General features: G+C 47.4%; 1 protein-coding gene across 2 annotated transcripts in view; it reads left to right on the top strand.

The window, feature by feature from the left end:
• The first annotated feature begins 3,658 nt into the window (after positions 1–3,658).
• The window catches only part of NTN4 (netrin 4), a 247,094-nt gene continuing 238,493 nt past the window's right edge, over positions 3,659–12,259 (top strand). The window contains exon 1 of one of the 2 annotated variants that reach the window (XM_077265159.1): positions 3,659–4,135. In XM_077265159.1, the coding sequence (XP_077121274.1) occupies positions 4,012–4,135 (124 nt within the window). In that variant the 5' untranslated portion in view covers positions 3,659–4,011. The remainder of the gene's footprint in view (positions 4,136–12,259) is intronic. The other variant, XM_077265160.1, reaches the window with a different exon arrangement.

Here is a 12,259-nt window from a genome sequence, read left to right as displayed (position 1 = left end):
TACTATGGGGGTATATTATATTCTATGGGGGAGGCTGTGTTATATACTATGTGGCTGTGTTATATATTTGGGGGGTACATTATATTCTATAGAGGGGGCTGCATTATATTCTGTGGGGGGCTTTATTAGATTTTATGAGGGATGATTGCATCATACCCTTTGATGGGGCTACATTATATTCTATGGGGGGGAGCTGTATTATATCCTGTTCGGGGCTACATTATATTCTATGGGGGGGCTGTATTATAATAATATTCTATGAGGGGTGATTGCATCATACTCTATGAGGGGGCTACATTATACTATATGGGGGCCTGCATTATATTCTATGGGGAGGTTACATTATACTCTGTGGGGGGTTACATTATACTCTGGGGTGGCTGCATTATACTCTGTGGGGTGCTGGCTGCACTATACTGGGCTGAATCGAGGACTATGGGGAATATGTTATACTATATGAAGAACTATGGGGTGCATTATACTATGGGAAGTGAATTGTACTACATGGATGACTATGGCGGTGCATTATACTATATGGAGCACTGAGGAGTGTATTATGCTATATGGAGGTCTGAGGAGTATATTTTAATATATGGAGGACTATGAGGAGTATATTATACTATATGGAGGACTATGGGAAGTGTATAATACTATATGGAGGACTATGAGGAGTGTATTATACTATATGGAGGACTATGGGGCACATTATATTATATGGAGGACTATGGGGTGTATTATACTAAACAAGCAAAATGCTGCATATTCATTGGGTGATTGGATTGTTTATGCCGGAATAAAAATAATTGTTCTCAGCAGCACATCGCCGGTGTAAACTGTAGATGTGCTGCTGATAACATGATACTGTATCGTGATCTGTTAGTGATCTATTAGTGATCATTCTGTCCCATCATTATTCCTCAGCTGGTGGAAAGAGGCCGGGAAGCAAGCGTCCAACGACTTCAGTATTGTCGAACACACTCGTTTAGCGGCCTGAGATCAGCACATGTAAATACAGCAGAAATGCTTCTGTGTGATGTGCAATATGTTAGCATTTGGGGCCCCAATTTAAACTTTGCCTAGGGCCCCACTTTGCCTAAAACCGACCCTGGGTCAGACATCCCATCTTCAGCTCCATTTTAAAATGGAGATAAAAGTGTCCTGTCATGGATAAAAGTTCCACATTCTTCCAATTGGTGTGGTTTCCAATGGTCGGATTCCACTGATCAATAAGTTATCACCTACCTAACCTGTCGATCGGTGCTAACTTGCTTTCATCAAAGCACCCTTTAATGCAAACTACCGTAATTGTACATATCAGTTATGGTGTGCGCACAGTAGATGTGCAGGAGCCACCTGTGTTTTACATCCGACGCTCCACTATATCGGGTATAATGGATAAGTTATTTGCATATAGCTATAGGGTGGGCCCCTAGGGTCAATTCCCCCTGTGGGCCCCAGACACCCCAGTCCGACCCTGCCTCCACCCTTCCCGATCTAGAAGTTATCGTGTATTCTGTGGATAGGTGACACCTTCTAACTAGAAGGGTCCTTAGTATAGTAAGCTAGCTGTGCCACCATTCCGGCCAACTAGAAGGGTCCTTACAGTATAGTAAGCTAGCTGTGCCACCATTCCGGCCAACTAGAAGGGTCCTTAGAATAGTAAGCTAGCTGTGCCACCATTCCGGCCAACTAGAAGGGTCCTTAGTATAGTAAGCTAGCTGTGCCACCATTCCGGCCAACTAGAAGGGTCCTTAGTATAGTAAGCTAGCTGTGCCACCATTCCGGCCAACTAGAAGGGTCCTTAGTATAGTAAGCTAGCTGTGCCACCATTCCGGCCAACTAGAAGGGTCCCTAGAATAGTAAGCTATCTGTGCCACCATTCCGGCATGTACCAGGCATGCATCATTTATAATGCTGGGGTCTCTTTATGTTATGCTATTCACTTCAGCGTGAAACGGCCCGTCATCCTCGCACCCCACTGCCTTCCCTCCAGCTGAAGATGTAATTTTACAAGTTTGTCTAATAAAGCATGGATTTTATCTGGTGAGTGCCACCTTTTTCACTTTTTTGGATACCCCCTAAAGTTCCACCCTTGCTTCCCCCATAGGGTAAATGGAGGGTGATACCCAAACGCTGCCCCTTGCAGGCAGGTAGTTCTCTACTTTTACAGCACCGCAATACAGGTTGTATGAGGAAACATTACTCTCCCACTTATTCCCTCGAGTGCTGCCATCAGGGCCGGCGTTAGGGGCAGGCAGACCAGGCAGCTGCCTGGGGCCCCCACTCCCCCAGGGGCCCCCAGCTAGCGGCAAATCACGCAGCCGCTATGGGGCCCCGGGCCCCTGTGAGGCAGGGGGCCCGCCTGCCGCCAGCGCTGACTCCCCCGCCGCATTGAACTGTACCGGCATCTGCCGGTACAGTTCAAAGCAATGATGGAGGAGAGAGCGTCACCTGACGCCCCCTCTCCCATCATTCCCCGCTCTGCCTCTGACACAGCGGGTGCGCGCGCACTCACTGTGTCCCAGGCAGAGCAGCTGCAGCCGCCGACACAGGAGCAGCGCGGGCACGTGTGGAGAGGTGAGGAGCTTGTGTTTTTTTTTTTTCTTTTTACTGGACGGGGAGAGGAGAGGGGAGGAGGGGAGAGGAGAGGAGAGGGGGGGATGTGAGCTGTGGTGTACACCACTGGGGGCTCTGCTGTATACCCCTGGGGGCTCTGCTGTATATTACTGGGGGCTGTGCTGTATACTACTGGGGGCTCTGCTGTATACCCCTGGGGGCTCTGCTGTATACCCCTGGGGGCTCTGCTGTATACCCCTGTGGGCTCTGCTGTATACCCCTGTGGGCTCTGCTGTATACCCCTGTGGGCTCTGCTGTATATCCCTGTGGGCTCTGCTGTATACTACTGTGGGCTCTGCTGTATACTATATGGAGGACTATGGCGTGTGCATTTTAATATATGGAGGACTATGAAGAGTGTATTATACTATATGGAGGACTGTGGAGCACATTATATTATATGGAGGACTATGGGGTGTATTTTACTAAACAAGTAAAATGCTGCATATTCATTGGGTGATTGGATTGTTTATGCCGGAATAAAAATCATTGTTCTCAGCAGCACATCACCCTATGTAAACTGTAGATGTGCTGCTGATAACATGATACTGTATGGTGATCTGTTAGTGATCTATTAGTGATGGTTCTGTCCCATCATTCTTTCTCAGATGGTGGAAAGAGGCCGGGAAACAAGCGTCCAACGACTTCAGTATTGTCGATCACACTCGTTTAGCGGCCTGAGATCAGCGCAGGTAAATACAACCGAAATGCTTCTGTGTGACGTGCAATATGTTAGCATTTGGGGCCCCATTTTAAACTTTGCCTAGGGCCCCACTTTGCCTAAAACCGGCCCTGGCTGCCATTTATGGATTGTTTACATCAAGCATTTTCAGTGTACAAGTTTTAATGACTAATGGCTCCAAGAATGTCCCTGTCATGGTGAATGCATGACTGATTCATTCACTAACTGTGTCATGAGGGCATGCTGCCAGACATAAAAAGGCAGCAATATACTGAGGCACGGGCGACTGTGGAGGAGGAGGAGGAAGCTGCTGACTTGTGTCAGTACCAGTCCCTCATAACAAGCACCGTGCACTCGTGCAGACCACAGACGGTGCATGAGAGGAATGTGTGTGAGGTGCAGGAGGCAGCTGAGGTAGAGGGCGGGAACGGGGCGGCTGAGGGCGGGAACCAGGCGGGCACCACTTACTCCTCCAACACTCACTTCCACCAGCCCCAAACATCCCACACTGTTATCACGGGAGGGAAGACATAATAATATCTGAGAGACAAGCTGCAGCCTGGACTTGTCGTGTACACGAGGAAGCGCCTGGAAGGAGCTGCAGGTCAGGTGCTGCCGGCAGAACATGGCTGGTCACCTTCCCCAGGAGAGTGATTCCCACTGGTGTCCTCCATCTCCAGTGCTGATAGCACGTCTTCCATGATGGGACCTGTATGTCTGCACTAGATATTACTGGGAGAAGTCATCCAGTTCCAGGCATATGCTCCTATGTACCAGTGACCATGGAGGCTCTGCTCTCACTGCTCACACTGCTCGCAGCTTCTGCACTGGCTACAGGTTGGTGTCCTCATACTTCATGTGCATGTCTGTAATTGTAGCTTCCACTATTGCAGAACACAGCTCACAACACAGGGATAAATGGTGTGGGAGATTCAGTGCCAACATGGAAGATTGGGAAATGATGGGGCTTCATAAAGCAGTCAGTCAGGGGGCTGTGAGAAATGCAGGACTCTGCTGGAGATGGACAGTTCTTCCTCTGGTTTCTTGCTTGTCAGTCACGTTCCTAATACATTTGCCAACATAAACCATTTTATCGGAAGGGTAAAGGCTATTATAGCAGTAAAGGATCAGGTATGGGCTGCCGTTACATAGAAAGGTTGCGGCCACATCTAGCATCATGGCTTTCTTCACAGTTACGGTATTATTGGCACCAGGAGTATCTATGTAGACATCCATAGTCGGCTTCAATAATACTGTTACCAGTGATGGAAAGGGAAGCATAGTGGCTCAGAAGTGATGGGATGGATCAGCAACCAGTATACATTATACAGCTTCCTATGCCACTTAGCCGTCACCAGTACTCCAGATGGATGAATCGTTCCAATGTATCAATCTCTAAACACAGTCCGGAGGTGTATCATGTAGTTGCACCAAAGCCGACTTGCGCCTCAGTAGTCAGACATCAGTGATTTAACCAAATTAGTGATTTGGATCAGTGTCATTAGTGATGAGAAAAGATAAAAAAACATTTTCTCTACCTACGCCATTCTGTCAGCCCATGAAAAACACAGTACATGGAGAAAGCATCTGAGCGCTGTCCGATTATATATTCCCCACGGGCACATAGAATTTTATTGCCGAATTTGATTCAACACTCAAATCAATATCGCACATGTCTCTTTGATTTTGCATGGACCACTTGATCCAACCACAAAAAATCACTGACATTTGAACACCCCCATAGAGTGTCATAGGTTCATGTGCTGTGAAAAACTCGGGACTCGAACATGAAAAACCGACCTGTGAATGTGCCTCAAGGCTACATCAACATATAAAAGTCTGTTTTTACATCCATGTAAAATGAAACAATTTTCCCTAATGTTTCATCTGTTTTGCTTCCATTTTTAAAACTGAAGTAAGTGAACTGTCTGAACTTCTTTTTTAACCATTGAGACAATTCAATGGATAAAAAAAAAAGATGGAGCACTGAAGTAAAAAGGATGTCTTCCGGTTTTCACCTGTGTTTAAAGGGAATCCCTCTCCCCCTTGGATGTGCCTAACCTATTGATATGGGCATACAGGTTCTAGAATACTTAACGGTACCTAACCTATTGATATGGGCATACAGGTACTAGAATACTTAACAACTTGTCATTGGGTCATCGGACCGGACCGTAGCGGGACCACCCCTGGGTGAGTATAATCTAACCTCTTTTTCTCATCTTTCAGGATACATCGGGGGCTTATCTACAGCATTACAGAATGCTGTAGATAAGCCCCTGATGCCGGTGGGCTTAGCTCATCTTTGATTTTGGGGGTGACAGGTTCCCTTTAAAATAATCATAGCTGTATGCCTCATATCTGCTGTCTTGTGGAGAAATCATCTTTTAATCCGTTATGTTAATGCATTCTTCCAGGCTGTCTTCATTAGTGTAGCGTACTGGTCAGCTCCCATCAGTGTCACAGGGCCTGTGACATCTAGTGGTTGTCCTGCGCCTGCAGCTCACGATTGCGATATTCTACGTTACCTTTCTGCCTTTTTATGGGCATTGGATTCTTGTTTCTTCTGCGCAGGTCCCGACACATACAAATACTGAGTTATAAGACTGACCAAATACAGAACATGTGAATGTACCACTTAACAAACGGACACCACACTGGATGTGTGAATGCAGCCTAAGGCCATTTTCTCACATTCAACATTCATGGTCTGAGTATGGACCTCGATATCCGCACTACCCATGGATGTTGAGTTTGGGTTAGGAGACCTGCAGCCAGTCTGGATATAGCATGTTAAAATGGCTTCACAGAATGGACCACGGAGGGGATGAAGCTGCTCATCAGTATCTTTAGAATACCTCCTTTAATGCACCCTAATATGTTCTGCTGCCAACAGGTGAATGCCCTGTGTCCCCAGTTCTTATAAAGACCAACTTAGTTATTCTCATTAAAGACACGGCGACATGCCTAGGTGATGCCTTACCTTGGTTTTCATAGCCTAGCCCTCTATAGTTCAAATAGTTGTTGGTTCTCAACATCAGTAAGTTTAGATAAAAGCTTATTTTTCTTTTTCAGTAGCGCATTTTTAAAGTGTATGACTAATACATAAGCCATTGTGTTTGTTCATGTGCAGATGCTGCTTGTTCAGCTAGGACGTGCATTACATAATGTTACATAGCTGAACACTTTCCCAGTTTGCAATTGTTACTCATACAGTTTGCTAGTTTAACACTTTCTCGCCTACCATATTTGATACATGGATTTTCAAATGAGAATCGTTCTCACACTGGGGCTCCTCATGACCAGAAGTTCTAGCATCTTGAAAGTAAGCGTGTGACATGTCTCTGCATCCAAGAATCTGACAGAAGAGAAGGGCTGATGTCTGCTAGAGCCTGTGCTGGAGGATCGTTGCATGTCAGGCAAGCCTCACACAGTTTGATGGCAATTTCCATTTGTAGTAATTTGGTAGAGATTGAAAAGCATATAAATAGTGTTTGGGCTTGCTCACATGAGCGTATACATCGGTAGCACTTGGACCAATGTTGTTATTCAGTAGGACAGCGCTGATGAGCGTTTTTTTTCTTCTCATGCCAACTTAGAATGAGAAAAAAATCGCAGCATGCTGCAAGTGGCTCCGCAAATCGGATCACATGTACCCATTCAAGTCTTTGTGTGCGTGGAAAACATCGGACTGCACTCCAATGTTTTCAATGCCAAGGGTGGAGCAAAGTGCTGTAATGCACATGCGTGGGGAAATGGCAAAGAGCGCTGTCGTATGCGCTCTGCAATACTTTGCCCTTGGCAGGGCCGAGAGAAGTACGTCGGCACAGGACCACAATGGAGGACACTGTGTCAATGACATAGGACTCGTTACCCACATGAAACAAGGAGGTCGGCAATTGCAAACAGAGAGCACACACTGGACCAAGACTAGCAACGCCCATTAGACCGCATTGAAGGTGAGTATAATAAAAGCATTTTTTTTGTGTGTTACGCAAAGCGCATCGGGGTTTATATACATCTTTCTAGAATTCTGTATATTAGGGCGTACAGGTGCTGGCCCTACGTTATATGGGAAAAACCTGGTGCAGGTTCCCTTTAAATGAAAGTAGTTGCCCATTGACAACTGATTGTCATCCCAATGATTGAAAACAGACTATTTACTCGGACTCCCATGACAGCACGACGAGAGAGGGGATCCGCCCATTAGGAACAGGAAACCTACAGATACAAAAGGGCGGCACCTCTCCCCTGCATCAGTTGGTTTCCTGTTCCTAAAGGGATGGGTGCCCACAGATGAATCTTATGGAGCCCAGGCCGGCCGGCCGATTCCGGTAGCGAGGGGGTCTCCTACCTCGGCCGGTGCGGAGATCCCTGGAGACGCCACGGTGGTCCTTGCTGGACTGCACGTCGGTGGCGTTCGCAGCAGGGAGCAGAGTCCAGAGGATTTCTCGCCTCCATCAACGTCAGCGCCGGTAAGTATTTCCCATTGGCGGTGCAGCGGTGGCGTACTTGCGGGGTGCCGGCGTCAGGACTATGTGGCTGGAGCGCTGCGATCCGTCCCCGGCGTCCTGCACCGCTCTCAGCGTGTGCTGGAGCGTTTCCGGGTGCGGTGACGTGGGGGGGCGGAGTTAGTAGCCGCTTCCGGGTCGCCGGAGGTCTGCGCATGCGCAGTCGATCCAAAATGGCGGCGCCCATGTATCCTGATTACCGGTATTCTCCCACATGAATCCTATCCTCCCTGCGGTATCCTGGGCCAATGGGAATGGCACTGACCTATCTGCTGACCGGATCCAAGGGGGATTTAAGCAGGTGACGATTCAGGAACCCTGCTTTTGGTCGCAATTCGTCATGGAGAGTGGTGGTGAGCAGCAGCAGCTGCTTGATTATGTGCGTCAGAAGCCCAAGGAGAAAGACAGAAGCGACCAGTCCAGTCGTAAAAGCTCATCCGGGCAGGGATCAAGAGCTTCGACTAGGAAAGAACCCCCTCGCATTCCGGTACTTTACTTTGGCGCACGGGTAAGTGATCTACGTAAAAGTTCACTCTGTGACGCGGGCCCCTTATACTTTATCATTCTAGGGAAGGAAGAGTGACAAGTCAAAACATAAGGAGTGTGCCCTCTGTGGAGTCCCCTTACCAGACTCTTGTCCTAAGAAATTATGTGCCCCCTGTATACAACAGACGGTGAGGTCTACAGGTGTGGTGGGGTGGAAGCGACATTAGGTCAGATAGTAGTTATCACCTATACTGTCCCCCCCCCAGGTAGCAGAAGAGTCTGTGAGTGCGGCAAACCTGAAGGAGATGATACGTTTGGAAGTGAGGGAATCTCTACGGTCCCTATCCCAAACGGGAGGTTCAAAACATAGAACCCCCCTGGACTCTAATTCTTCGGAGGAAGAAAGAGAAGAGGGTGCCTATCACTCTAGTCCTTCCTCCTCTTCATCAGATGAGGAGTCTGGACGATTTTGTCTGCCCCTGGATAAGATTGACAAAGTGGTCAAGTCAGTTAGGGGCACAATGGGCATAGAAGAAACCAAGCCGCAGCCCTCAAAGCAAGAGATGATGTTCAGCGGACTGGATCGTAAAAAACACAGATCTTTTCCAGTGAACGAAAAGATTCAAGACTTAATCCTCCGGGAATGGAAGAAGCCGGAAAAGAAGGGTTCCTTACCGCCAGCTTTAAAACGCAGGTACCCCTTTGATGATCCGGTTGTAGAGACATGGGACAAAGCCCCTAAGTTGGATGTGGCGGTGGCAAAAGCATCCAAGAGAGCCTCGTTGCCATTTGAGGATATGGGGACCCTCAAGGACCCCCTTGATAGGAAAGCGGACATTTTCCTTAAAGGTACCTGGGAAACAGCGGCAGGATCTCTCAGACCAGCGGTTGCCGCGACATGTACAGCCAGATCTTTAATGGTCTGGCTGGATCAGTTAGAGACCCAGCTTAAGGACGGCGCTTCCAGAGATTCTATTCTGAAGGCCTTACCAACAATTCAAAATGCTGCGGCCTTTCTATCAGACGCTTCGGTGGACTCAGTCAGGATGGCGGCTAGAGCGGCAGGGCTCTCCAACACGGCTCGTAGAGCCTTATGGTTGAAGTGCTGGTCAGGCGACATACAATCCAGAGCTAAGCTCTGCGCAATCCCGTGTAAGGGAGAATATCTCTTTGGTCCAACTCTGGATGAGTTGCTGGAGAAAGCGGGGGATGACAAGAAGAAATTTCCTAATCCTTCTTCAGCATCCTACCGTCGGCCCTTCAACAGAAGAAGATTTGGTCGCGGAAAGAAACGCGGGTCCTCACCCTCTAGAGAGAGTTTTAGATGGGAGGACAGACGCGGAAGAGGTACGGGCTATATGTTTCGCCGTTCCTCAAAAGAACAGAAAAAGCCGGACCAATGACTAGCAATCCCCGTGGGGGGTAGACTGTCAACATTCTCTTCAGCATGGTTTGACATTTCGAACAGTAAATGGGTCCGAGGCATTATAGCAAAAGGCCTAAAGCTTGACTTTAGTCATTGGCCTCGGGATAAATTTAAGTTAACCCCTTTACGCTCCTCCCCCCTTGAACAAGCAGCCCTGGAAGCAGAGGTCATGAACTTATGCTCCAAGAGAGTTTTGATCGAAATCCCAGGATCAGAAAGAGGGAGGGGATTTTACTCTCCTCTTTTTCTGATCAAGAAGCCAGACGGATCGTTTAGAACGATCATAAATCTCAAAAGCCTTAATGAATTCCTGGTCAATGAATCATTTAAAATGGAAACAGTCAGTACAGCAATAAAAATGTTGTTTAAACACTGCTTCATGGTAGTTGTGGATTTAAAGGACGCATACTATCATGTTCCAATACATGAAGACTTCCAGAGATTCCTGAGAGTAGCTGTGACAATGGGGGGTCAGGTTCGTCACTTCCAGTTCAGAGCTCTTCCCTTTGGCCTATCAGCGGCCCCTAGGGTATTTACAAAGTTAGTGGCCGAAGTCATGGCGCACTTGCGAGAATCTGACATCCTGATTGTCCCCTATTTGGATGACTTCCTTATAGTGGGAAGTTCGGCAGACCATTGCCTCTCACAACTAGAGACAACCACAACCAAACTTGAACATCTGGGGTGGATCATAAATTATGAAAAATCCCGGTTACAGCCCCAAATGATACAGAGATTCTTAGGGCTGTTGTTAAATTCAGAAACCCAACAGTGTTGTCTTCCGCCTGACAAGTTGTTACACATCCAACAACAAGTATCTAAAGCAATTGATAAACCATCCATGACCCTTAGACAGGCTATGTCACTGTTAGGATCTCTAACCTCATGCATTCCCGCTGTCCGTTGGGCCCAATTTCATACCAGACCTTTACAATCCGAGGTACTGGTTAATGATAGAATTTTGCAGGGGTCTTTGCAGAGTCAGATTACCTTGGGTCCAAAAGCCCTTACTTCTCTTAGATGGTGGCTAAACAGTGACAATTTATCGGCGGGAGTTCCCTGGGTAACACGGGTGACACGTATTGTAACAACGGACGCTAGCCCTTCAGGTTGGGGAGCACACATGGATGACATGATAGTTCAGGGTCTATGGGACCCCTTAACATCAGCCTCCTCTAACCACAGAGAGTTAATGGCAATTGAACTTTCAGTTAAAAAATTCCTCATATGTCTGCAGGGTCACCACGTCAAGATCCTCTCGGACAACCAGGTGGCGGTCGCATACATAAATCACCAGGGTGGAACTCATTCCGAATCTCTGATGAGAGTGGCGGACCGGTTATTCCAGACAGCGGAGAACAATTTTCTATCTTTAACCGCACTGCACATAAGAGGAAAAGAAAATGTGAAAGCGGACTTTCTAAGCCGCAACACCCTGAGACAAGGGGAATGGTCTCTAAACGATCTCGTGTTCAACCAGATTGTCCAAAAATGGGGACATCCAGAGGTGGATTTATTTGCCACCAGGGACAACTGAAAGACAATAAAATTCTGTTCCCTAAATCCCAGGGAGAATCCTCTGGCGGTAGACGCCTTTCTGATCAACTGGGACTTTCGGTTGGCTTATGCGTTCCCCCCCGCTGGGCCTGATACCTCTGGTAATCAGGAAAATAAGAGAAGATCGGGCAAGAGTTATATTGATTGCCCCATTCTGGCCCAGAAGGGCCTGGTTCACCTGGCTCAGGGTCATGTCAGTGGAGGACCCCTGGGTGCTTCCGGACATCCCAGATTTGCTCCACCAGGGTCCGATCAGCCATCCTCAAGTAAAGAGTCTCCATTTGACGGCATGGAGTTTGAGAGGGCGTTACTGAAAAACAAAGGGTTCTCCCCAAATTTGATTGAAACCCTTATGAAAAGTAGGAAGCAGATTACAACAACAATCTACGCTAGAACCTGGCGGAAATTCCTGGCCTCTTCTGACTTTAATTTAGAAGAGGGAATACCTATAAAACAGATCTTAGAATTCCTGCAAAGGGGCTTAGAGCTAGATCTATCCACTAGTACCCTAAAAGTACAAGTCTCGGCCCTAGGGGCCTTGTTTTCATGTAACGTCGCCAATAATTATTGGATCTCAAGGTTCAATAAAGCCTCTAGTAGGGCTAGACCCATACATAGGGATAGATCTATGCCTTGGGATCTTAACCTAGTCCTGTCAGCATTGACTAGAGAGCCATTTGAACCATTACAATCAGCTTCAATTAAGGCATTATCCCTTAAAACAGCATTTCTGGTAGCAATAACATCTGCCCGTAGGGTAGGAGATATACAAGCTCTCTCCAGAATTTCCCCTTATACAGAGTTTCTGCCAGATAGGGTAGTCCTCAGACCAGACCCGGCCTATTTACCAAAAGTATCATCTCGGTTTCACAGGTCTCAGGAGATAGTATTACCATCTTTCATTCCCAATCCCTCCAACCCTAAAGAAGAGCTACGCCATACACTAGACGTTAGGAGATGCCTGTTAGAATACATCTCTGT

The sequence above is a fragment of the Ranitomeya variabilis genome, chromosome 5 (genome assembly GCF_051348905.1).
Source record: "Ranitomeya variabilis isolate aRanVar5 chromosome 5, aRanVar5.hap1, whole genome shotgun sequence".
Lineage (NCBI taxonomy): Eukaryota > Metazoa > Chordata > Amphibia > Anura > Dendrobatidae > Ranitomeya > Ranitomeya variabilis.
The sequence above is the reverse complement of the archived record's forward strand: the minus strand, read 5'-3'. Positions and strand labels throughout refer to the sequence as shown.